The following is a 27946-nucleotide window of genomic DNA, read 5'->3' as shown; positions in this document are numbered from 1 at the left end:
GTAAGGTTACCATTGTGACAATCATCGCCCCTCCACAGAATTGTAAAACCATCAGTCATCACGCATTTCTCACTAGTCCAACTGGAAACACAGATAATCCAAAGAGCCACAACTCCAAACTGAGTGATACTGATGAGCCTCATACTTCTAGAGGACTACAAATATCCACTGTATCCAGTAAGACTAATAATTTTGTGGTAAACGCAACAAACCCAATGATAGTTGAGCTGGTTTCTGGACTGTCCGACGGTATAGCTGATTTTTTCCAAGATGAAGCTACAGACAATGCTATGGGAGTTGCAGCTCAATATGACAGCTGAGATAGTTGTCAGAGACTTTAAATGTCTCCATATCAATTTTGACAGGAAAGACACTTCACTAGAAACTTCACAGCATACTTGCACCCCACAACACACACAACACACACACACACACACAGGAAAACTGGTTAGACTTTGACTGCACCAACACAATGGGATGCCACAGTAAGATTTATTTTAGATTAATCTCAGCTCTCACTTCTTCTAAATCTTATTTTACAGAAGCATCTTTGTCTATGCTGAGTGAAAATGTGACTGCTGATAGATAACTGAGAAAGAGGCATGAACAGCAGGTTTGGTTTTCAAGTGAATCAGTTTATTTTTAAAGGTGAACAGAATTTCAATTGACAGAAATACATAGAGCAGAGTAAATGTGAGGTGGCCTACCAGAACCCATCGGATGTCGAGCCGACTCATTATTGGGAAAAATACTAAATGCAACGAAAATCAGTTTTTGTGGAAATTGAGATTTTGGTTGTTTTGGATATTTTAAACCCTTCACTTTATTGTAATGTAAAAATACTGTATGATTACTTAAGGGAAAAAAGTTACTTTCCAAGTTGTTGTGTTTTACATTAGCTAACATGCCCAATTTGAAAATGCTAGCTCCAACTTCCCTGACCTGACTGTTGCAGCTGACTTGGCCCATTCAAGTTAACATGCTACTAAATACAAGTGGGTCAAATTTTCATTTTGTCTACAAGTAGCCGTACGGTGGGAGTTAACGAGTAAAGTTAAAAAAAGAGGATCACACTTTTCTTACGATTATACTTGATCAGTGGGTAGGCATATAACAACGCAATCAATATCCTATCCTACAATTGTTGGAAGCCGATAGCGGTGCGTGGGTAAAATCACTGGGGAAGCCAAGCCAGAAAAATTAAAAAACATATTACAACCTATGTGTTGTGATAATTGCGTTGTTTTCTCTATAACCTGTTAGTTCATATGCCTTGACACTGTGACATATAGTCCTAAGGCAGAGACAATAAGACACAGTGGCAGAATATATTCAACCACACCTTTGTTTCATCACAAAACCGGAGATCAACATCTGTCCGGTGAAGTCCACAAAATATATTGCATGTAACAAACAGTTACATGATCTACAGCACGGTCAAACAAATGAATGGTTCCGAGATTTTCGGACTACTAAAATATTAATTTAAAACCAAAGAAAACAGGTGCTGCCTCCACTAATCCAGCATCATTTCAACTTCAACATCATCTAATCACCTATAATTAGTCTAATACAGTGACAACTAAAAGATACCCAAAACAATTTAGTCCAATCAACGTAAACTAAATATGATGTGGCTGTTCATGGTACTGATGTCTGTGTGTGTGTGTGTGTGTGTGTGTGTGTGTGTGTGCGTGCTTGCAAGTAGAAACAAACATGTTGACTCACCCTACTTGTAGAAAACCGCCTGTCATACAGTACACGCTTTTATTTTTTGTTGTCCTAGGCTACCTGGCTAAAATGCTTGCTCGCTAGCCTAACTTCCTTTCATGGCCAATGATGCGCCAGGCCTACTACATTTAGCTTCATGTTGAACTTCCATCCTCTCAGGCCAGGGGCACAATGTATGCATTTATGATTGGATCAGAATTGCTGTTATAATCATTGACCAGTACAGAGAATTAAGGAAAACCACAAGTCCAAATCCCTATCTCCATCCATGGCTAATTTAGGAATGGGAAGATTTAAGCTAGCTAGCTAGCCACCAGAGGATAACAACACAACTAGATGCAACATTTCAACATTATTCTCTCAATGACTTTTGGATTCTGGTGATGTGATTGGTGTGAAGCCAAATCCAAACTTGCTTCCCTTGACACTTTTTTTTGGTGCGCCAGGACCATTCACAGCTGAGCTCACTCAGTTTAGCTCAACACTGATTGGCTATTATTTAATTATTATTTTTATCAAGGGAGGCATCCTCAAACGGAAGGTGGAGGAGTGCAAGGTTTCTAACATCCACCAGCTCCGTGATGTCGTCATGGAGTGGAAGAGGACTCCAGTGGAAACCTGTGAAGCTCTGGTGAACTCCATGCCCAAGAGGGTTAAGGCAGTGCTGGAAAATGATGGTGGCCACACAAAATATTGACACTTTGGCCCCAATTTTGACATTTTTCATTTAGGGGTGTACTCACTTTTGTAGCCAGCGGTTTAGACATTAATGGCAGTGTGTTGTGTTATTTTGAGGGGACAGCAAATGTACACTGTTATACAAGCTGTACACTCACTACTTTACATTGTAGCAAAGTGTCATTTCTTCAGTGTTGTCACATGAAAAGATATACTCAAATATTTACAAAAATGTGAGGGGTGTACTCACTTTTGTGAGATACTGTATATACTGTATTCTATAATATTCTACTGTATCTTATTCCATGCCGCTCTGTCATTGCTTGCCATTATATGTATATATTCTTATATTCCATTCCTTACTGTATTGGGTATATGTTGTGAAATTGTTAGATATTACCTGTTAGATATTACTGCACTGTCGGAGCTAGAAGCACAAGCATTTCGCTACACCCACAATAACATCTGCTAAACACGAGTATGTGACAAATAAAATTTGATACAGCAAAGGACCTTGTGAAGATGCTGGAGGAAACAGGTACAGAAGTATCTATATCCACAGTAAAATGAGTCCTAAATCGACAGAGAGACATCAAGGCCTGTAACATACTTTGTTTCACGGAAACATGGCTCTCTAGGGATATTCTGTTGAAATTTGTCCAGCCAGATGGGTTCTCAGTTCATCAAGCAGACAGGAAAAAATATCTCTCCGGGAAGCAGAAGGGTGGAGGTGTGTGTTTCATGATTAACGACATGGTGTAATTGTAGTAAAATACAGGAACTCAAGTCCTTCTGTTCACCCGACCAAGAATACCTCACAATCAAATGCCGACCGTATTATCGGTTATATTTCAGTTATAGTCACGGCCGTGTATATCCCCCCTCAAGCCGACACCACGACGGCCCTCAAAAAACATCACTAGACTTTATGCGAACTGGAAACCACATATCCTGAGGCTGCATTTATTGTAGCGGGGGATTTTAACAAAGCAAATTTGAGGACTAGGCTTCCGAAGTTCTATCAACATATCGACTGTTGTACTCGCGCTGCTAAAATCCTCGACCATTGCTATTCGAACTTCCAGGATGGTTATAAGGCCCTCCCCCGCCCTCCTTTCGGCAAATCTGACCACGACTCCATTTTTCAACTCCCTTCCTATAGGCAGAAACTTAAACAGGAAGTACCCGTGCTAAGGACTATTCAACGCTGGTCTGACTAATCGGAATCCACACTTGTTTTGATCACACGGACTGGGATATGTTCCTTGTAGCTTGCGAAAATAATTTAGACGAATACACTGAAACCGTGACTGAGTGTATAGGTGATGTTGTGCCAACTGTGACTATTAAAACCTACCCTAACCAGAAACCGTGGATAGATGGCAGCATTCGCGCAAAGCTGAAAGCGCGAACCACCGCATTTAACCATGGCAAGGTGACTGGGAATATGGCAGAATACAAACAGTGTAGCTACTCACTCCACAAGGCAATTAAACTGGAAAAACATCAGTATAGAGACAAAGTGGAGTCGCAATTCAACGGCTCAGACACGAGACGTATGTGGCAGGGTCTACAGACAATCACGGACTACATCACGGACTACAAAAGGAAAACCAGCAAACCAGCAAACTTTGCTTATGGAAAACCATATCAAGCTAAATGTTTTACGCATGCTCAGTTCGAGCGCTGCGCTAGTGGACGCAGCCCGTAGAATGCCGCAGCCCGTCTGGTGTTCAACCTTCCCAAGTTCTCTCACGTCACCCCCCTCCTCCGCACACTCCACTGGCTTCCAGTTGAAGCTCGCATCCGTTACAAGACCATGGTGCTTGCCTATGGAGCAGTGAGGGGAACGGCACCTCCTTACCTTCAGGCTCTGATCAGTCCCTACACCCAAACGAGGGCATTGCGTTCATCCACATCTGGCCTGCTGGCTCCCCTTCCTCTGCGGAAGCATAGTTCCCGCTCAGCCCAGTCAAAACTGTTCGCTGCTCTGGCACCAAAATGGTGGAACAAGCTCCCTCACGACGCCAGGACAGCGGAGTCACTCACCACCTTCCGGAGACATTTGAAACCCCACCTCTTTAAGGAATACCTGGGATAGGATAAAGTAATCCTTCTACCCCCCACCCCCCCAAAAAAAAAAAAAAAACTCATAATAAAAAAACATAAATATGAACAAAATAAAAATTATAATATTTAATAAATATTTAAAAATACAAAAAAAAATAAAAAATTGTAAAGTGGTTATCCCACTGGCTATAGGGTGAATGCACCAATTTGTAAGTCGCTCTGGATAAGAGCGTCTGCTAAATGACGTAAATGTAAATGTATGGACATTTTAAATGGAAGTTATGGAACTCCCTCACGTGCTTCTGTTATGGGGAAATGTCCCCAATGAAACTGATATTAAATGTGGAGAATGATACATATGTTGGCCATTAAGTAGCCTATCAATTTATATGCCTATGTAAGCTACTGTAGCCTACCATTTGATACAACAAAAATGACGATATCACTGGAGTCATTGCAAATCAATTTGTGCCACTTGTGTATCCTTCCTGGAGCTGGCAAAGGATGTAATAAATAGCTTATAACTTCAGTTTGTTGTTGTTGTAGCCTTGTGTTATTATGCAATTATTAATGGCCATGTATAGTTAATGAAATTGGAAGTTATCAATTGTGATCATGGTCACAGTTCTATCACAATTGCAGATCAGCGGTTGTTAGAATGCATTAGATTGAAGGTAACTGTCAGTCAGATTAGGCTACAGGTTTTTTTTTTTAAATACCTATTTAGTTGATATCCATATTATTAAAATATTATTAAATGATTGAAATTACGACCCCATCCTCAGTAGCGGGTTCCAGCAGGCTATTGGGCAAACAGAAGCACTTCTTACCTCGCTATTCATGTTAAATACATTAGTCTGTCAATTTCAACTAAGCAAGCTGCTAAATCGTTCATTTGACATATTGCTTAGGCTACTGTAGGCTATCAGGGGCTATAGGCTACCTACATCTAGCTAACCAAACCATGGCAAATTTGAATTACAATCATAAACACAGATTTTAGTCAGTAGGCCTAGCCTATGCCTATTGAAATGACAAGTCAATCTTGAAAATAGGCCATTTATATTGGTTTGTAGTCTTAACATCGGGCACATAATAACAGCACAATTGCCAGAAAATAGCCTAACATTTGTTTTTTGAAGTTCGTCCAAGTGTTTCTTGCTCAGAGATTTAGAGATCCTATGTACAACTTTCATCCCTGAAACTTTACTGTTGGATTTATCTATAGTTATGCACATGCACTTAAGGTATTTATTGACAATTCAATTTTTTGATTTATTAGGATCCCCATTAGCCGACGCCAATGGCGACAGCTAGCCTTACTAGGGTCCGATACATAACAAAAAAGACATTACAGATAAAATACTTTACAATTTACATTTCAAAACATGAACATGTAGTGTGTGTGTGTGCATCTATCACTTACACATACATGTCAGTACATACACACAACATAGCAGTCAAACGAGTTAACATCCATTAATGGAAAATGATCTGGCGAGTTTAACAAAAGCAAATTATGTTTTCTCTTGCGACATATTCAAATTCGTTTATCAGTCACGTTAGCTCACAATAATTATTATTTTGATGGAAAACCGAATTTAGCTTCTTACGTCGTAACAAGTTATGTTGATATTCCTTCTTAATTTGCTTGATAACATTATGGAAAAATTGTTTATTGGCTAAATGTGGCAACTCCTCTCTTGCTGCTGAAAAAAAAGGGATAGTTTTAAGGCCTTGTGGGCGGGTTTTGAGTAGTCATTGCGATACAAATTTTGCCCAGACCTGGCAACCCTGATTGCATCTCATCTATAATAATTTAGAGGCATACTAAGAAATGAAATGTTTTTAAAACCTGCAAACCCACCTTTACCTGTGGTCTTTAGATGAGGGAAAGTCAAGACAATATCTTCAAGACCATAGAAACTTGGGATCGCATATCTAGTTGCATTAGATAGTTTGGGCTACTCAGAGTGGCAATCTCAGACAACATGACTAATCAAAAGAGAACCATCGCGCTCTCCCAGAAGCTTGGCTGGTGCGTAAAATCTGCGAATTCAGACAAACAAAGAGGTGTAATGGGTGTCGTGGAAATTCCAACCAAGTAGGAGAGACACAGTCGTTTCTTCAAACAATCATACTTTAATATCGATTAATTATTCCAATAATGGAGCTGGTCAATGACCACCCGTAGGTGATCGTTGAGAGCCCAACGAGCAAAGTAGGGTTTACAACCTTAATAGACCAAGAACATCCTCCTGAGTACGTGACAAAAAACAGATATGCTGGAATGGGTCAAAAAGTGAGGTTTGGTATGTGAGAAAGGAGTATTGCCCAGCCAGATTCACATTTGCTGTGAAGACTATTCTAATTGTATAGAAACCAGGGTTTGGCCCCTAAGACAAGGTTATTCTTATCAGCTATCCATACCAGAGCTATCTCCTCCCTGGTACCTCATAGTACACAAACACCAATTCAATCTATGGAATGTAGGCTTTAGGTTTTACCACCTAGCCATCATAAATCAATTGCCAGCCCAAGCTCCAGAGGCAACTCAGTTCACATAGACACAAAGTGAGAAAGTATTTATCAAACCTTATTCGATGCATAAACAGTATTAAAACCTAATCTCGTCATTTTCTACCATATGGGTTCGCACTCAAAACTATGTAGCGTAATGCTTATTTTTTTACTGCATCATGGATAGTGTACATAGACATTTCGGCTTTACAGCCTTCTTCAGTGTGTTGGTACAATTGTCTTTCATTCAAAACAGCATTTGTAAAGAACAACAGATGAGCAGCAGGTGCTTCTAATCATTGTTGCCACTCATCGGCCAATCAGGGTCTACCTGTTTACAAATTAGTCACAAAGAGATACAGAATTATAGGGTATGGGAGCGGGCACGAAGAGCAACTCACAAATCAATCGCCCCAGGTGTCTGCTTACCTAAACACATCACATCAATTCATGAGATAGCCCAGGAATGTCAGTGAAGATGTGTTATTTACTACACTACATAAAACCTCTGTCAAGTAATTTTGGCCCTGCATTATCAAAAGAGTGGTAAATTGTTTAATCCCATCAACTACAGTGGGGGAAAAAAGTATTTAGTCAGCCAACAATTGTGCAAGTTCTCCCACTTAAAAAGATGAGAGAGGCCTGTAATTTTCATCATAGGTACACGTCAACTATGACAGACAAAATGAGAAAAAGAAATCCAGAAAATCACATTGTAGGATTTTTAATGAATTTATTTGCAAATTATGGTGGAAAATAAGTATTTGGTCAATAACAAAAGTTTCTCAATACTTTGTTATATACCCTTTGTTGGCAATGACACAGGTCAAACGTTTTCTGTAAGTCTTCACAAGGTTTTCACACACTGTTGCTGGTATTTTGGCCCATTCCTCCATGTAGATCTCCTCTAGAGCAGTGATGTTTTGGGGCTGTCGCTGGGCTACACAGACTTTCAACTCCCTCCAAAGATTTTCTATGGGGTTTAGATCTGGAGACTGGCTTGGCCACTCCAGGACCTTGAAATGCTTCTTACGAAGCCACTCCTTCATTGCCCGGGCGGTGTGTTTGCGATCATTGTCATGCTGAAAGACCCAGCCACGTTTCACCTTGCTGATGGAAGGAGGTTTTCACTCAAAATCTCACGATACATGGCCCCATTCATTCTTTCCTTTACACGGATCAGTCGTCCTGGTCCCTTTGCAGAAAAACAGCCCCAAAGCATGATGTTTCCACCCCCATGCTTCACAGTAGGTATGGTGTTCTTTGGATGATACTCAGCATTCTTTGTCCTCCAAACAAGACGAGTTGAGTTTTTACCAAAAGGTTCTATTTTGGTTTCATCTGACCATATGACATTCTCCCAATCCTCTTCTGGATCATCCAAATGCACTCTAGCAAACTTCAGACGGGCCTGGACATGTACTGGCTTAAGCAGGGGGACACGTCTGGCACTGCAGGATTTGAGTCCCTGGCGGCGTAGTGTGTTACTGATGGTAGGCTTTGTTACTTTGGTCCCAGCTCTCTGCAGGTCATTCACTAGGTCCCCCCGTGTGGTTCTGGGATTTTTGCTCACCGTTCTTGTGATCATTTTGACCCCACGGGGTGAGATCTTGCGTGGAGCCCCAGATCGAGGGAGATTATCAGTGGTCTTGTATGTCTTCCATTTCCTAATAATTGCTCCCACAGTTGATTTCTTCAAACCAAGCTGCTTACCTATTGCAGATTCAGTCTTCCCAGCCTGGTGCAGGTCTACAATTTTGTTTCTGGTGTCCTTTGACAGCTCTTTGGTCTTGGCCATAGTGGAGTTTGGAGTGTGACTGTTTGAGGTTGTGGACAGGTGTCTTTTATACTGATAACAAGTTCAAACAGGTGCCATTAATACAGGTAACGAGTGGAGGACAGAGGAGCCTCTTAAAGAAGAAGTTACAGGTCTGTGAGAGCCAGAAATCTTGCTTGTTTGTAGGTGACCAAATACTTATTTTCCACCATAATTTGCAAATAAATTCATAAAAAATCCTACAATGTGATTTTCTGGGAAAAACATTCTCAATTTGTCTGACATAGTTGACGTGTACCTATGATGAAAATTACAGGCTTCTCTCATCTTTTTAAGTGGGAGAACTTGCACAATTGGTGGCTGACTAAATACTTTTTTCGCCCACTGTACATCTAGAGATATTGTAGAGAACCAACAGGAACATATGTTATATGTTTTAAGATGATGTAAATAATTGAATGTATTGGAGTGAATGGATACATAGTAAAAATCATTTGAGCAAAAAAGGTACATTTTCTGAAGTTCTAAAAGCCCTCTGAAAGCACCTGGAAGAATCTCCTCAGTGTCACTCTGTTTGGAGTTTTGGCTCTTTGGATCATCTGGGTTTCTGGTTGGACGAGTGAGAAATGCGTGATGACTTATAGAGGAAGGTTGCCTCTATTTTTTTTACCAGATATTGTTATGGTGGTAACGTTACAGTAAGCAGCTTTGATGTCGACAATATGACACTTCACATATGAGAGAAGACACGCATCCCAATGACTTCTCCAAATTCCACAAACTGGTTGAGTACAGCATCTCAGGTCAACTGGCAGAGCCTCATCCTTCTAGAGGACTACAAATATCAGATGTATACAGTTAGGTTGGTAATTTTCTGGTAAATCCAAAAGACCCAATGATAGAGGAGATGGTCACACACACACACACACACACACACACACACACACACAAAGGAGAACTGGTTAGACTTTGACTGTAACAACACAAAGCGATGCAACAGTAAGTTTATTTCAGATTAATCTCAACTCTCACTTCTCCTAAATCTTATCTTAATAAAGCACCTTTATTTTTGCTGACTGAAAATATGACTGCTGATATATAACAGAGAAAGAGGCATGAACAGCAGTTATGGTTTTACAGTGAATCTGTTTAGTTTTTTTTAAATTTCATTTGACAGAAATACATAGAGCAGAATATACAGTGCATTCGGAAAGTATAAAGACCCCTTCCCTTTTTCCACATTTTGTTACATTAGTCTTATTCTAAAATGTATTTATTTTTTTAAATCCTCATCAATCTACACACAATACCCCATAATGACAAAGCAGTTGATTAAAAATAAAAAACAGAAATACCTTATTTACATAAGTATTCAGACCCTTTGCTATGAGACTCGAAAATGAGCTCAGGTGCATCCTGTTTCCATTGATCATCCTTGAGATGTTTCTACAACTTGATTGGAGTCCAGCTGTTGTAAATTCAATTGATTGGACATGATTTGGAAATGCACACACCTGTCTATATAAGGTCCCACAGTTGACAGTGCATGTCAGAGCAAAAACCAAGCCATGAGGTTGAAGGAATTGTCCGTAGAGCTCCGAGACAGGATTGTGTCGAGGCACAGATCTGGGGAAGGGTACCAAAACATTTCTGCAGCATTGAAGGTCCCCAAGAACACAGTGGCCTCCATAATTCTTAAATGGAAGAAGTTTGGAACCACCAAGACTCTTCCTAGAGCTAGCCGCCCGGCCAAACTGAGCAATCAGGGTAGAAGGGCCTTGGTCAGGGAGGTGACCAAGTACCCAATGGTCACTCTGACAGAGCTCCAGAGTTCCTCTGTGGAGATGGGAGAACCTTCCAGAAGGACAACCGTATCTGCAGCACTCCACCAATCAGGCCTTTCTGGTAGAGTGGCCAGACGGAAGCCACTCCTCATTAAAAGGCACTTGACAGCCCGCTTGGAGTTTGCCAAAAGGCACCTAAAGGACTCTGACCATGAGAAACAAGATTCTCTGGTCTGATGAAACCAAGATTGAACTCTTTGGCCTGAATGTCCAACAGTCACGTCTGGAGGAAACCTGGCACCATCCCTACAGTGAAACATGGTGGTGGCAGCATCATGCTGTGGGGATTGTTTTCAGCGGCAGGGACTGGGAGACTAGTCAGCATCGAGGGAAAGATGAACGGAGCAAAGTACAGAGAGATCCTTGATGAAAACATGCTCCAGAGTGCTCAGGACCTCAGACTGGGACGAAGGTTCAACTTCCAACAGGACAATGACCCTAAGCACACAGCCAAGACAATGCAGGAGTGGCTTCGGGACAAGTCTCTGAATGTCCTTGAATGGCCCAGCCAGAGCCTGGACTTGAACCCGATCGAACATCTCTGGAGAGACCTGAAAATAGCTGTGCAGCGACGCTCCCCATCCAACCTAACAGAGCTTGAGAGCATCTGCAGAGAAGAATGGGAGAAACTCCCCAAATACAGGTGTGCCAAGCTAGCAGTGTCATACCCAAGAAGACTTGAGGCTGTAATCGCTGCCAAAGTTGCTTCAACAAAATACTGAGTAAAGGGTCTGAATACTTATGTAAATGTCATATTTCCGTTTTTTTTTTGTATATACATTTGCTAAAATTTATAAAAACCTGTTTTTGCTTTGTCATTATGGGGTATTGTGTTTAGATTGATGAGAGGGGAAAACAATTTAATCAATTTTACAATAAGGCTCTTACGTAACAAAATGTGGAAAAAGTCAAGGGGTTTGAATACTTTCCGAATGCACTGTATAGTTGGGTAACACTTTACCTTACAGTACCAATAGCTACATCCCATACGTACAACACTGTTATATTGGGTCGTAAGCCAGGTAGCCTAATAATACAGCTCCACAAGGATTCCACACTGTTTTCAAAGTAAAGCAACCAGCCACAGGAGGCGTGTTGCGATGTTTTGTAGTGATAAGAAAAAGTCTGAAGAAAGTTGCACGCTCTATTACTCTGTGAGTAATATAGAGTATACAACTTTCTCTTTTCATTTTCCAAGTTTAGTGTATGCCCCTTGTCAATGATTTCAGTTTGCATCTTTAGCTCTTGCTTGATAAGGACAAAACGACCATAGACTGACTTGCACTGACCTGACGTGACCATATGGTGGTGCTGTGGACTCCTTTACATTTACATTTTAGTCATTTAGCAGACACTCTTATCCAGAGCGACTTACAGGAGAAATTAGGGTTAAGTGCCTTGCTCAAGGGCACATTTACGTCATTTAGCAGACGCTCTTATCCAGAGCGACTCACCAATTGGTGCGTTCACCCTATAGCCAGTGGGATAACCACTTTACAACATTTTTTTTTTGGGGGGGGGGGGGGGGGGGGGGGTAGAAGGATTACTTTATCCTATCCCAGGTATTCCTTAAAGAGGTGGGGTTTCAAATGTCTCCGGAAGGTGGTGAGTGACTCTGATGTCCTGGCGTCGTGAGGGAGCTTGTTCCACCATTGGGGTGCCAGAGCAGCGAACAGTTTTGACTGGGCTGAGCGGGAACTATGCTTCTGCAGAGGAAGGGGAGCCAGCAGGCCAGAGGTGGATGAACGCAATGCCCTCGTTTGGGTGTAGGGACTGATCAGAGCCCGAAGGTACAGAGGTGCCGTTCCCCTCACTGCTCCATAGGCAAGCACCATGGTCTTGTAGCGGATGCGAGCTTCAACTGGAAGCCAGTGGAGTGTGCGGAGGAGGGGGGTGACGTGAGAGAACTTGGGAAGGTTGAACACCAGACGGGCTGCGGCATTCTGGATGAGTTGTAGGGGTTTAATGGCACAGGCAGGGAGGCCAGCCAACAGCGAGTTGCAGTAGTCCAGACGGGAGATGAGAAGTGCCTGGATTAGGACCTGTGCCGCTTCCTGTGTAAGGCAGGGTCGTACTCTCCGAATGTTGTAGAGCATGAACCTGCAGGAGCGGGTCACCGCCTTGATGTTGGCGGAGAACGACAGGGTGTTGTCCAGGGTCACGCCTAGGCTCTTCGCACTTTGGGAGGAGGACACAGCGGAGTTGTCAACCATGATGGCGAGATCATGGAACGGGCAGTCCTTCCCCGGGAGGAAGAGCAGCTCCGTCTTGCCAGGGTTCAGCTTGAGGTGGTGATCCGTCATCCATACTGATATGTCTGCCAGACATGCAGAAATGCGATTCGCCACCTGGTTATCAGAAGGGGGAAAGGAGAAGATTAGTTGTGTATCGTCAGCGTAGCAATGATAGGAGAGGCCATGTGAGGATATGACAGAGCCAAGTGACTTGGTGTATAGGGAGAAAAGGAGAGGGCCTAGAACTGAGCCCTGGGGGACACCAGTGGTGAGAGCACGTGGTGCGGAGACAGCTTCTCGCCACGCCACTTGGTAGGAGCGACCGGTCAGGTAGGACGCAATCCAGGAGTGAGCCGCGCCGGAGATGCCCAGCTCGGAGAGGGTGGAGAGGAGGATCTGATGGTTCACAGTATCAAAGGCAGCAGACAGGTCTAGAAGGACAAGAGCAGAGGAGAGAGAGTTAGCTTTAGCAGTGCGGAGAGCCTCCGTGACACAGAGAAGAGCAGTCTCAGTTGAATGACCAGTCCTGAAACCTGACTGGTTTGGATCAAGAAGGTCATTCTGAGAGAGATAGCAAGAGAGTTGGCTAAAGACGGCACGCTCAATAGTTTTGGAAAGAAAAGAAAGAAGGGATACTGGTCTGTAGTTGTTGACATCAGTGGGATCGAGTGTTGGTTTCTTGAGAAGGGGAGCAACTCTCGCTCTCTTGAAGACGGAAGGGACATGGCCAGCGGTCAAGGATGAGTTGATCAGCGAGGTGAGGTAGGGGAGAAGGTCACCGGAGATGGTCTGGAGAAGAGAGGAGGGGATGGGGTCAAGCGGGCAGGTTGTTGGGCGGCCTGCAGTCACAAGTCGCAGGATTTTATCTGGAGAGAGAGGGGAGAAAGAAGTCAAAGCATAGGGTAGGGCAGTGTGAGTAGGACCAGCAGTGTCATTAGACTTAACAAACGAGGATCGAATGTCGTCAACCTTCTTTTCAAAGTGGTTGACGAAGTCATCCACAGAGAGAGAGGAGGGGGGGGCGGGGGGGGGGGGGATTCAGGATGGAGGAAAATGTGGCAAAGAGCTTCCTAGGGTTAGAGGCAGATGCTTGGAATTTAGAGTGGTAGAAAGTGGCCTTAGCAGCAGAAACAGATGAAGAAAATGTAGAGAGGAGGGAGTGAAAAGATGCCAGGTCGGCAGGGAGTTTAGTTTTCTTCCATTTCCGCTCCGCTGTCCGGAGCTCTGTTCTGTGAGCTCGCAATGAGTCATCAAGCCACGGAGCTGGAGGGGAGGACCGAGCCGGCCGGGAGGATAGGGGACACAGAGAGTCAAAGGATGCAGAAAGGGAGGAGAGGAGGGTTGAGGAGGCAGAATCAGGAGATTGGAGGGAGAAGGATTGAGCAGAGGGAAGAGATGATAGGATGGAAGAGGAGAGAGTAGTGGGAGAGAGAGAGCGAAGGTTGCGGCGGCGCATTACCATCTGTGTAGGGGCAGAGTGAGTAGTGTGGGAGGAGAGCGAGAGAGAAAAGGAAACAAAGTAGTGGTCGGAGACATGGAGGGGAGTTGCAGTGAGATTAGTAGAAGAGCAGCATCTAGTAAAGATGAGGTCAAGCGTATTGCCTGCCTTGTGAGTAGGGGGGGACGGTGAGAGGGTGAGGTCAAAAGAGGAGAGAAGTGGAAAGAAGGAGGCAGAGAGAAATGAGTCAAATGTGGACATAGGGAGGTTGAAATCCCCCAAAACTGTGAGGGGTGAGCCATCCTCAGGAAAGGAACTTATCAAGGCGTCAAGCTCATTGATGAACTCTCCAAGGGAACCTGGAGGGCGATAGATGACAAGGATATTAAGCTTAAATGGGCTAGTCACTGTGACAGCATGGAATTCAAATGAGGAGATAGACAGATGGGTTAGGGGAAAAATTGAGAATGTCCACTTGGGAGAGATGAGGATTCCTGTGCCACCACCCCTCTGACCAGATGCTCTCGGGGTATGCGAGAACACATGGTCAGACGAGGAGAGAGCAGTAGTAGAGTCAGCTTTGTTGGCAGCAGAACGGCAGTTCCAGAGGCTGCCTGAGACCTGGAACTCCAGGTGTGGGGTGCGTGCAGGGACCACCAGGTTAGAGAGGCAGCAGCCACGCGGTGTGGGGCGTTTGTGTAGCCTGTGCAGAGAGGAGAGAACAGGGATAGGCAGAGGCATAGTTGACAGGCTGTAGCAAATGGCTACAATAATGCAGAGGAGATCGGAATGAAATGAACTAAACATCTGGGACAGTAGAGAGCAGGGCCTCCCTCACCAAACACTTCTACTTCTAACAACTATAATTGTTTCACTGAACCACCCGAACAAAAACTCTACCAACTTCCACCTTTAGAAATCAGAATTGTTGTGAACCACAGCGGTTCAATGTTTAAAGGAATAGACTCAACCCACTTTATTCAGCTAGCTAACTATGACACCATAGCTAACTAGCATGCTAGCATCCAAAAACACACAGTTTAGCACCAACACTTGCATCCAAAAACACACAGTGTAGCGCCAACACTGTGTCACAACAAACCACCAATAGTGTGTTAACACACTAAGCAGATAATTCGTGTCCGTGTCTGTTGGCTAGCTAGCAATGGCCACTGTGTTGACCTTGTTTGAAGAACGGCTAGCTAGCTAGCTAGCTTCGTGCTACCCCCGGCACCGCCGAACAACAATGCCAACCCACAGTAACTAACCACAACAGCCCACGATGCCTAGCTATGACGCCATAGCTAACTAGCATGCTAGCATCCAATAACACACAGTTTAGCACCAATACTTGGTTACAACAAACCACTAAGAGTGTGTTAACACACTAAACAGATAATTAATGTCCGTGTCTAGTTTCTTTCGTAACGCAGCAAAAAATTAAGCGTTGGTTAGCTAGCACATTAACATTGGAAACAACTCTCCACCGTTGCACTAAACAGATAATTACCAATAAACGTTACCAGTAGCTACCCGCTAGCTAGCTAGCATACCAAGAGTGTGTTAACACACAAAACAGATCATTCATGTCCGTGTCAAGTTCCTTTCATAACGCAGCAAAAAAATTCAACGTTGGCTAGCTAGCTAGCACATTAGCTAGCACATTAACATTGGAAACCACTCTCCACCATTGCACTAAACAGATAATAACCAATAAACGTTACCAGTAGCTACCCGCTAGCTAGCTAGCCTCGTGCTTCGCCGGGCTCCGCCGTAACAATACTTAAGCAATACGTAAACAATACTACCTACAATAATTGCCTACGGAAACCTGTAATAACTACCTAAATAAGCTACCTACCTACGATCTAAATACATGGTTTAAGCTTTACTCAACACCATATGAGAAGCCAAGCTTACCTCCTGCTAGAGAAAAACACAACCTCTCCCGAAAACCTCTCCCGAAATAATAGCTCATACATCATACATCGACTGGACTCGGATCTAGAGTCTGAGGAAATCAAGAACATATCATTCAATACTGTGCATTTTAAACTTTATTGTGAATACTGAAGATACATAAAAAATGTATGACTTAATGTATCTGAGTGGACTACAGAAGTAAAGTAGGTTTACACTCTTGTCTATAATCAAAACATTTAATTATTTGCTGTCAAATCCATACATCATAATTCAATATTCCATCAATATTCTTTAATCAACCATAATAGTATTTCAGTTAAACATGAACAAAAACCAGTATGAAACTCGATATAATTTACGTTAGGCAATTACATACATTTCTATTTATACATCCAGAATTATGAATCTATTTTTTTTTTATTTTTTCTACATTTACATTTACATTTTAGTCATTTAGCAGACGCTCTTATCCAGAGCGACTTACAGTTAGTGAGTGCATACATTATTTTTTTATTTTTCATAGTGAACTAAAAAGTGTTGTAAATTGATACAAAGGTCAGATTTGTGGAGTGCAACTCCTCAAAATACCACGGTCCTGACAAGAAAGATATTGATAAATCATAGCATTTCTGAAATCAAATAGGTATACTGAACAATACTATATTAAAATACAGGACAGAGGTTTTGCCTTTAGAATATCAATATAACATGATGTTATACACCCTGTACAACAGAAACACATACAACAACATTCAAACAAACCCTTTCATAGAGTGTTATGGCAGTCCATATTGATATTATAGTGCTTCAATACACAGCCCACAGTTTCTATTTCGGCTACTTTACTATCTCTAGATTTTCTATATCACTTAACGCCATTTTCAAATCGGCAACAACAAGACAACCATTTACACGTAATGCAAACTATAAAGCTCCAGATTATACATTTCATTGAAATATATACACCACCTACATTCTTAGTAATATTGCACAAAATGACTCCAGTGGATCATGAATGATGAATCCAAACGAGGAATTACAATGAGGAGACAGTGAAAGCTACAAATGGAGTTTAGAAACATTCACAGATGCAAGAAGAGGTGGGTCAGGAGGGAGCTGCAGTTGAGTGGGGGATGACTTGGATGAGGACCAGGGCTGGCTCCAGGCATAAGTGACATTGTGTCCTCGGCCCTGATGAAGACACAAAATATCAACAGGAAGAGAAATCATCCGAGAAGGTGGATGATGACACAGAGGTACTCTAACTTGAAATACTCGACCGGTAACCTTAATATAGTGGGTGTAATTTGATAAGTTGATGTTTGATGTCTACTTTGTTTGATGGTCTTTACTGAATGAGTTTCACAAAAATGTTAGGCTGACAGACTGTGTGTATCTATGCAATGAATTTGTGTCATCCTTTTGTCATACAGTAGGGGGCAGAAGACAATGCTAAATTAATCTACTCATACAACATACATACACACCCACCACTGTTAAAACTGAAATGTATCACCCATAGACATACTCATACATACTGTGCACTTGCACCAACATGCATGAGGAAAATGACACAGAAACACAAGTCAGAAGACATACCGGTAGACATACACACCCACAAACACACCAGACACACCCACACACACAACAGACACACCCACAAACACACCAGACACACCCACACACACCCCCCCACACACACACACACACCAGACACACACACCAGACACACCCACACACACACCAGACACACACACACACCAGACACACCCACACACACACCAGACACACCCACACACACACCAGTGGAGGCTGCTGAGGGGAGAACGGCTCATAATAACGTTTGGAACAGAGCAAATGGAATGGCATCAAACAACATGGAAACCAGTGTTCTTCCCCATTCCACTTATTCCCCTCCAGCCACTACCATGAGCCTATCCTCCCCAATTAAGGTGCCACCAACCTCCTGTGACACACACACACACACACACACACACACAGAAGACAGGTTTATGAGTGGCAGCAGCCAGCACTTTTCATCTCCTTGTTGACATAATCCTGAAGTTGAAACTTTGGTTCGTCAGGCTCCTTCATCGACCTGTGCTTCAGCTCTCTGAGAGAAAGACAGAGGGCGGAGACATAGGGAGATTCAATCTCACATAGCATTTTTACTGCAGAGGCTATCTAGATTCTGTGTTTCTATTTCGTAATCACATGCATGACAAAACAAAAAGCATTGATTGACATGTCATCTCTAAAGAACGCAGCACTGGTAAACATCCTACTCACTTGGCCACAGCAGTGAATGCCAGCTCCACATTCAGGCCAGACTTAGCACTGTTCTCCATGAAGGGCACCCTAAACACCTGCACAGGGGAGAGTGAGAGTTTTAGTGTATAAGGTACCTGGTGTGTGTGTGTGTGTGTGTGTGTGTGTGTGTGTGAGTGTGTGTGTGTGTGTGTGTGTGTGTGTGTGTGTGTGTGTGTGCGTGAGTGCGTGAGCGAGATATAGGTATATAGATATAATAGATATAATTTTTTTGATCGTTATTATTACACAGCCTGACAATAACAAGGGCATCGGACGTCCATCTCCCTTAAAACCATGTACAGTGTTTTAAGTCTGGGAACTCATCAGAGTGTACTGTTGTTGCTAATTGATTTAGCGAGCACACTTCAGGGACTCCAAAACAGAAGGTGCTCCTATGAATACCTAATGAGAGAGATCAAGACACACCCAGACAGTTTTAGTGGGGATTCATGTATCTGTGCGGACTAAAATAGATGGAAACCTGGACATCAAAAGGGTCAATACTGGGTGTGTGATTTGGAGTTTCTGTGTATTTTCTTTGTTCATTACAGCTCACCTTGGCCAGTTTCTCTCCCTCCTCTCTCTTCACCACTCTCTCGTGTGTCACATCAGCCTGTAAGAGATCACAAAAAGTTCCTGAAAACATAATCTTCTTTCATCTATTCTCTCTTTCATCATCTACTTACACTAACACAGTCCTCTGTTTTATTTTCTGCATGCAGTGACACAAATACAGTGCATTCGGAAAGTATTCAGAGCCCTTTGACTTTTTCCACATTTTGTTATGTTACAGCCTTATTCTAAAATGGAATAAAACAATAAATAAAAACACAATACCCCATAATGACAAAGCGAAAACAGGTTTTTAGAAATTTTATAAAAAATTAAAAACAGAAATACCTTATTTACATAAGTATTCAGACCCTTTGCTATGAAACTCGAAATTGAGCTCAGGTGCATCTGTTTCCATTGATCATCCTTGAGATGTTTCTACAACTTAATTGGAGTCCACCTGTGGTAAATTCAGTTCATTGGACATGATTTGGAAAGGCACACACCTGTCTATATAAGGTCCCACAGTTGACAGTGCATGTCAGTGCAAAAACCAAGCTGTGTGTGTGTGTTTGTGTTTGTGTTTGTGTGTGTGTGTGTGTGTGTGGCCATGGCCGTGGCCGTGTGTGTGTGCATGTTCGCGTGCAGATTTAATTAACAGAAAGTAACAAACAAAAATCAACTAAAAATCTATTTGAAAGTCTGTTTGACTTCCAGCCCTCAATTCCACCTCGGTCTTTGGTAGTCGCTGTCCTATCACTGTGATAAGGAGACCAAGAATGGATGAAGAAGGCCAGCTCTCCCTCTCGCTCAGCTGGAGTCACTCTCCTCTACACAATTAGCATCAAACCACGGTTACCCCGGTCATCGTGGCGGTGAGGGATGCAACCCTGTGAGCGAGAGACTCTAGCAGGGACTCTAAATAACATTTCTACTACTTTAGGTGGTTCCTAAATGGACAGAACACCATGCTGTACATAGCCTATAGGGAACAACACTGTGGATCCATTACCTCGTAAAGGAACAATAAAGAAATGCCATTCAGGTTTACGTGGTAAATTAAAGTTATTCTTGGCATTGGAATGCCTTTAAAGGATTTTGAGAGGCACTTTATGGATATTGTTGATTACAGTAACATGATTAGAAATTGACCCACTAACAGAATGACGGAAGATGAAAGCCCACACATGTGCATGCAGAGATGTTGTAACAAGCACACACGTATACACGCGCACGCACACACACTTATGAAAATGCTTATCCCTGTTACAGTTTACAGCTTTTCTCGATTGTTTACACACATTTTCTGAAAGCATGCCTCATATTCTCAGAACTCTACACACAAATCAAAAAACACACACACAATGGGCAAAACCCCTCAATTCTCCAGCAAAATGAAACTTTACATTCAAAACAATTGTCACGGTTTCGGCCGAGGCTGCTCCTCCTCCTGGTTCGGGCAGGCTTCGGCGGTCGTCGTCCCCGGAGTACTAGCTACCACCGATCTATGTTTCATGTTCGTTTGGTTTTGTCTTTATGTTGTACACCTGTGTCTTGTTAGTCCTCGTTAGTGTCCTATTTAGTTCTCGTTGGTTGTGTTTGTCTTTGTGTGTGATTGCTCTTCTGTTTTCGTGTTGGAGCTACGAACTTCCCTCCAGTGTTTTGGAGAGGTTTTTCGCACATGTTAGTGCGCCGTTTGTTTGACGCCTGTGTGCGCCGTGATTTCGCCTTCGGGCTTATTGTGCTTATTTTCTACGTGAATATTGCACTAAAGTCTTTTGGACTGAGCTTCTGCGTCCTGCGCTTGATTCATGCACCACACCCACCTTCAGCACCCCTTGACAGAATCACACACCAGAATGGAATCAGCAGGATCTGCAGTTACGCCTGAGTCGCTCGAGGAGCATGTCCGCGGCCAAGATGACCAGATACGACAACTGGGGACCGCTCTACAGGACGTCATCAACACCTTGCACCGATGGGAGGCCAGCGGGGTACCCACGCCTCCACCTACCCTGCCAACCCCATCGGCCGGTCCACCAGTCCCAGGTCCGGAACCCAGGGGGATTCGGCTCTCGCTCCCAAGGGCGTATGACGGAACAGCTGCCGGGTGTCAGGGGTTCCTCCTGCAGGTGGAGCTCTACCTGGCCACTGTACACCCGGTACCCTCGGGACACGAGAGCGTTTCCGCCCTCATCTCCTGTCTCACGGGCAAGGCGTTGGAGTGGGCTAACGCCGAGTGGAGGAAGATGGACGCCAACACCATCTCCTACACCGAGTTCTCCCGTCGCTTCAAGGCCGTGTTCGACCATCCACCTGAGGGCAAAGCGGCGGGGGAGCGTCTAGTCCACTTGAGACAGGGGAGGAGGAGCGCACAGGCGTTTGCTCTAGAGTTCCGGACTCTAGCGGCGGACGCAGGGTGGAATGAACGGGCCCTCATCGACCATTTTCGATGTAGCCTACGGGAGGACGTTCAACGTGAGTTGGCCTGCAGGGATACCCATCTTACCTTTGACCAGTTGGTCGATATGTCCATCCGTCTGGACACCCTGCTGGCCACCCGTGAACGTCCCGAGGGGGGTCCGTCCATTCCGCCCTCCGGCACCTCCGAGCCGAGCCCTATGGAGCTCGGGGGTGCCGGCGCTAGAGAAAGGAGGAGGAGGAGCCCGAGGGGGCCTGTCTCCTGCACCAAGTGCGGTCGTGGAGGGCACACTGCGGCCAGGTGCTGGGGAGGGTTCTCCGGGGGAGAAGACAACAGGCCACGCACTGGGGGGGCCTCCCAGGTGAGTAGACGTCCCACTTACCCAGAGCTTTCTGTTGCGCACTTTTGTATACCTGTTTGTTTTCCACAGGTTGCACCTCATTCCCAGCATAAGGCGCTAGTAGATTCAGGCGCAGCTGGGAATGTTGTTGATCGGAAGTTTTGTTTAGATTTAGGGATCCCTCTCCTACCTGTTGACAAACCTTATCCCGTTCATGCCTTAGATATCCGCCCGTTGGGGTCAGGGTTGATTAGGGAGATCACAGCGCCACTTAGGATGTGTGCGCAGGGGGGTCATGAAGAGACTATACAGCTGTATCTGATCGACTCTCCTGCGTACCCAGTGGTGCTGGGAATTCCCTGGTTAAGCACCCATAACCCTGCTATTTCGTGGCAACAGAGGGCTCTCGATGGGTGGTCTGCTCAGTGCGAGGGGCGATGTCTGGGTGTTTCCGTGGGGGCGACTTCGGTGGAAAGTCCAAACCAAGTGCCCGCACTGCACATTCCGCCTGAATATGGGGATTTAGCTCTCGTGTTTAGCAAAACTAGGGCGACGCAGTTGCCTCCTCATAGACAGGGGGATTGTGCGATTGATCTCCAGGCAGGAGCAGCGCTCCCACGGAGCCATGTGTATCCTTTGTCTCAAGAGGAGAGAAAAGCTATGGAGACTTACATAGCCGAATCTTTGAGACAGGGATACATTCGGCCCTCCACTTCTCCCGCCTCCTCGAGCTTCTTTTTTGTGAAAAAGAAAGATGGAGGGTTGCGCGTGCATTGATTACCGTGGTCTCAATCAGATTACTGTGAAATACAGTTATCCACTCCCTCTGATTGCGACCATGACGGAGTCATTGCATGGAGCGCGGTTTTTCACAAAACTGGATCTCAGGAGCGCGTATAACTTGGTGCGCATTAGGGAGGGCGACGAATGGAAGACAGCGTTTAGTACCACGTCAGGTCATTTCGAGTATCTTGTCATGCCATATGGGTTGATGAATGCTCCATCAGTCTTCCAATCCTTCGTAGATGACATTTTCCGGGATATGCAGGGACAAGGGGTGGTCGTGTACATTGATGATATTCTGGTGTACTCGTCTACCCGAGCCGAGCATGTAACCCTGGTGCGTCGTGTATTGAGGAGGCTGTTGGAGCACGACCTATATGTCAAGGCAGAGAAATGTCTGTTTTTCCAGGAGTCGGTCTCCTTTTTGGGTTATCGGTTTTCCGCGTCAGGGGTGAGAATGGAGGTGGATCATGTGTCCGCTGTGCGTAATTGGCAAACCCCAACCACTGTAAAAGAGGTGCAGCAGTTCTTGGGCTTTGCGAATTACTACCGGAGGTTTATCCGGGGTTTTGGACAGGTGGCAGCTCCCATCACGTCCCCTTCTGAAAGGGGGTCCGGTGCGCCTGCAGTGGTCAGCTGATGCGGACAGGGCCTTTGGGAGACTGAAGGACCTGTTTATGTCGGCTCCGGTGCTGGCGCATCCGGATCCCGCATTACCCTTTCAGGTTGAGGTGGACGCGTCTGAGGCAGGTATAGGGGCCGTTCTCTCTCAACGGTCCGGCTCGCCACCTAAACTCCGCCCCTGTGCTTTTTACTCAAAAAAACTCAGCCCGGCGGAGCGTAACTATGACGTTGGGGACAGGGAGCTGTTAGCTGTAGATCAAGCCCTTAAGGTGTGGAGGCATTGGCTTGAGGGGGCTCAACACCCTTTCCTCATTTTGACTGACCATCGGAACCTGGAGTACATCCGGGCAGCGAGGAGACTGAACCCTCGCCAGGCTCGATGGAGTATGTTTCTCACCAGGTTCGTATTTAAAATCACGTACATCCCTGGGTCCCAGAATGGTAAGGCAGATGCACTGTCCCGGCGGTATGACATGGAGGAGAGGTCCGTTGAGCCTACTCCCATACTACCGGAGTCTTGCCTTGTGGCACCGGTGGTGTGGGAGGTCGATGCCGAAATCGAGCGAGTGTTGCGTACCGACCCCAGCCCTCCACAGTGTCCTGAGGGTCGGAAGTACGTTCCGCTCGAGATTCGGGATCGACTCATTTACTGGGCTCACACGTCACCCTCCTCTGGACATCCGGGTATTGGCCGGACAGTGCATTGCCTTAGCACTAAATACTGGTGGCCTACTTTGGCTAGGGATGTGAGGGTTTATGTCTCCTCCTGCTCGGTGTGCGCCCAGTGTAAGGCTCCCCGACATCTGCCCAGGGGTAAGTTACAACCCCTGCCCATTCCACAACGACCATGGTCCCACCTCTCGGTGGATTTTGTGACAGACCTTCCCCTCTCTCAGGGGAATACCACCATCCTGGTCGTTGTGGACCGGTTCTCAAAGGCCTGTCGTCTTCTCCCTATGTCGGGTCTTCCTACTGCCCTACAGACCGCTGAGGCCCTATTTACCCACGTCTTCCGGCATTACGGGGTACCCGAGGATATAGTGTCTGATCGAGGCCCCCAGTTTACCTCCCATGTTTGGAGAGCGTTCATGGAGCGTTTGGGGGTCTCGGTTAGCCTTACCTCAGGGTACCACCCGGAGAGTAACGGGCAGGTAGAACGTGTCAACCAGGATGTGGGTAGGTTTCTGAGGTCGTATTGCCAGGACCGGCCTGAGGAGTGGGCACGGTACATTCCCTGGGCCGAGATGGCCCAGAACTCTCTCCGCCACTCCTCTACCAACCTAACCCCCTTCCAATGTGTGTTAGGTTACCAGCCGGTTCTGGCACCGTGGCAGCAGAGCCAGATCGAGGCCCCTGCGGTGGATGATTGGATGAGGCGCTCGGAAGAGACGTGGAACGCTGCCCACGTCCACCCCTCGTTCCATGTGTCTCTTCTCAGGCCGGTGGTAGCTGGTCCACTCCAGGACAATGAGATAGGAGAGACTCTTCCGCCCCCACTGGACATCGAGGGGGCTCCGGCGTACACCGTTCGGTCCATCTTGGACTCCAGACGCCGGATGGGGGGTCTCCAGTATCTCGTGGAGTGGGAGGGGTACGGCCCGGAGGAGCGGTGCTGGGTGCCTCGGAGGGACATCCTAGACCCATCTCTCCTGTCGGAGTTCCACCGGGACCATCCCGCGCGCCCTGTTCCGCGTCCTCCTAGTCGTCCCCGAGGCCGGGGTCGGCGCACGGCTGGAGCCGCGCGTCAAGGGGGGGGGGTACTGTCACGGTTTCGGCCGAGGCTGCTCCTCCTCCTGGTTCGGGCAGGCTTCGGCGGTCGTCGTCCCCGGAGTACTAGCTACCACCGATCTATGTTTCATGTTCGTTTGGTTTTGTCTTTATGTTGTACACCTGTGTCTTGTTAGTCCTCGTTAGTGTCCTATTTAGTTCTCGTTGGTTGTGTTTGTCTTTGTGTGTGATTGCTCTTCTGTTTTCGTGTTGGAGCTACGTACTTCCCTCCAGCGCCGTGATTTCGCCTTCGGGCTTATTGTGCTTATTTTCTATGTGAATATTGCACTAAAGTCTTTTGGACTGAGCTTCTGCGTCCTGCGCTTGATTCATGCACCACACCCACCTTCAGCACCCCTTGACAACAATGTTATTTCTTATCAAAATGGTATTTTGTTTTCAAATGACACACACAAACCATCATGAATATACATTTATAAGAACCAGTTGAACACTTCTTCATTCATCATAATGACTTAGGCCTTTTTTTGGTTCAGTGTTGCCATTACTACAGACAGTACATACATAAGTGTGTTTTAAAATATTTGAGAATATTGTTTTTATACTCAGAACACACAAATACACGGTAACAAATATATTTCATTTTTCCCACAAAAACAATGTACACAGTGTACATCCCATTCCCAACCAACACAAAGTTGCACATACAGTGGTCTACATACAAAACAGAAGAATTTAATGTATACAGTTACAGTAAAAAAAAAATATATATATATATATATATATATATATATATATGCTGCTCTTCTGTTGCGGTCTGGCCACAGCACCTCATCCACATCACAAGCAATGTTTTCCCTGGCCAAGCAGCGGGGGAAATATCGCCTAGCATGGCGATTCCAGCCATGAAAAGCATCAGCTGCTATATCTCCACATGCATCTTCCATAGCTTGGAGAAGAGGTATACGCGTTTGTGGATTTCGGTCATACACTTTCCATCTCCAGTCAGAAAAAAATTCCTCAATAGGATTGAGGAATGGAGAATATGGAGGGAGATAAACAACTAAAAAGCGTGGGTGGGCAGTGCACCAGTTACGAACCAGAGCAGCCCTGTGGAAACTTACGTTGTCCCAAATGACAACGTACCTGAGCTGCTCTGGGCCATCTACCTGATCTGGTGGAATGAGTGTGTTGTGTAGGGTGTCCAGGAATGTGATCAGATGGGCGGTGTTGTAGGGGCCAAGGGTAGCATGGTGATGGATGACGCCGTGGAGGGTAATCGCTGCACACATTGTGATGTTACCTCCGCGCTGGCCAGAGACTTGAACAATGGCACGCTGGCCGATGATATTCCTTCCCCTCTTTCTTCTTTTTGTGAGGTTGAATCCAACCTCATCAATGAAGATGAACTGGTGCTCCACTGCAGCCACCTCTAGCTCAAGGACTCTCTGAAACACACATGACAATATCAGAAATAGACATGGAGTGGTCACTATTGTGAAGCACAATCATTATGATTACAATACTGAAATATGTATAATTTATACAGTGTTGAGAGTATGCATCAATTGTGGGATTGTATAGGACTCACATGCACATAGTTATATCGCAATTCTTTGACTCTTTCTGAATTGCGTTCAAATGGCACCCTGTAGACCTGCTTCATCCTGAGATTATTTCTGCGCAAGACACGGTCCAGTGTTGATAAGCTTACCCTATCAATATTTTGAAATATCTCATTGTTTTCTATTATTTTTCTATGTATTTGCCGTAATGTTATGGCTTTATTTTCTAGGACCATGTTCATGATTTCAGTTTCCTGTTCAGGAGACAGAACACGTTCCCGACCACCTTGCGTTGGTAATCTTTCAGTTCTGCCAAACAAATAGTAAAATGCTGTAAATACAAAGTAGAAATACATTTCCCAAATACTTGAAACATACTTTATTTTTACAGTCCTACAGAACAGTCCACAGGCAATACTGTACTACTGTACTCATTGAGTACTGTATTGATATGCAGTACTGCAATTTTCTAGTGAGAGTAGATTTCTTACCTATTCTCATTTCGGGACTGTCCGGATGATGGATGCTACAGTGTACATGCTCAAATTTGGCTGTACTCTTTTCCCAGCCTCCCTCATTGTTAGACCATGGTTGACCACATGATCAACCAAAGTGGCTCGGATCTCATCAGAGATTACGGTCCTTGGCCTTCCTCGTCCTCGTCCTCGTCCTTGTCCTCCTCCTCTTACTCTCACTCCTCTGGCTCTGCCTCTGTTTCCAATGTTGGCATCCATTGCTCCAAAACAGAAGAGCTCACCTGTTGCCCTTTTATGCTAAAGCTCTTATTGCTAATTGTAAAACTGTGTGACGGGTGTTTGCCCATGTGATGAGTCAGTGTGCATATTTGAATGGCAGTGTGTTCATTGTGAAAACAAGAGATTTGAAAATTTTGAAAAATTGTGAAAATTGTGCCAAATGCAAAGATTTGTGTGTAGTGTTTTTTAAAAAGTGTGTTGTAGAACTGCAATTTGAGTGTAAAGCAGGAATTGTGCTTGTAGTTTAGCAGAATTGGTTCAGGGGGTTGGTGCATGAGTTACATGTTGTGGTCATTGTGTCTCAAGTACCAGTATTTGTCTGTAAACAATTGAGAAAAACTGTAATTCCTTATTCTAAACACCTGGGCTCTCTATCACTAAATGCTACACACATATTACCTCCCAAAGCCCTCTTCAATTACACCCACTACTGATACTGTACTGCCCTGAAAACAGCCAACCAACCATAACCTGGATACTGTTCAAGTAGGACTGCTGAATTTCAATTACAACTGACACACCACCACATCAAAACTTAAAGGGATAGTTCCCCTACATCAGATATATCCATATTATTTATTTAGTAGCCAGTTTATCTAAAGCAGTTTCTCCCTGTCCATAGACTGATTTCAAGGTAAGGAAACCAATATCT

At 44.8% G+C, this 27946-nt stretch overlaps 1 protein-coding gene across 1 annotated transcript; it reads right to left on the bottom strand.

Moving 5' to 3' along the window:
* Positions 1–18225: 18225 nt before the first annotated feature.
* On the bottom strand, positions 18226–19945 carry LOC311121182 (ras-related protein Rab-26-like; the record flags this gene model as incomplete). Its single annotated transcript, XM_084195704.1, has 4 exons — positions 18226–18328; positions 18505–18581; positions 19082–19138; positions 19937–19945. 4 exons carry the CDS (start codon positions 19943–19945, stop codon positions 18226–18228), a joined length of 246 nt encoding a protein of 81 aa, XP_084051830.1.
* Positions 19946–27946: the final 8001 nt, after the last annotated feature.

The sequence above is a fragment of the Coregonus lavaretus genome (genome assembly GCF_964263955.1).
Source record: "Coregonus lavaretus genome assembly, contig: HAP1_SCAFFOLD_590, whole genome shotgun sequence".
In the NCBI taxonomy this organism is placed as follows: domain Eukaryota; kingdom Metazoa; phylum Chordata; class Actinopteri; order Salmoniformes; family Salmonidae; genus Coregonus; species Coregonus lavaretus.
Note: the sequence above shows the minus strand (reverse complement) of the source record. Positions and strands in the feature narration are given on the sequence as shown.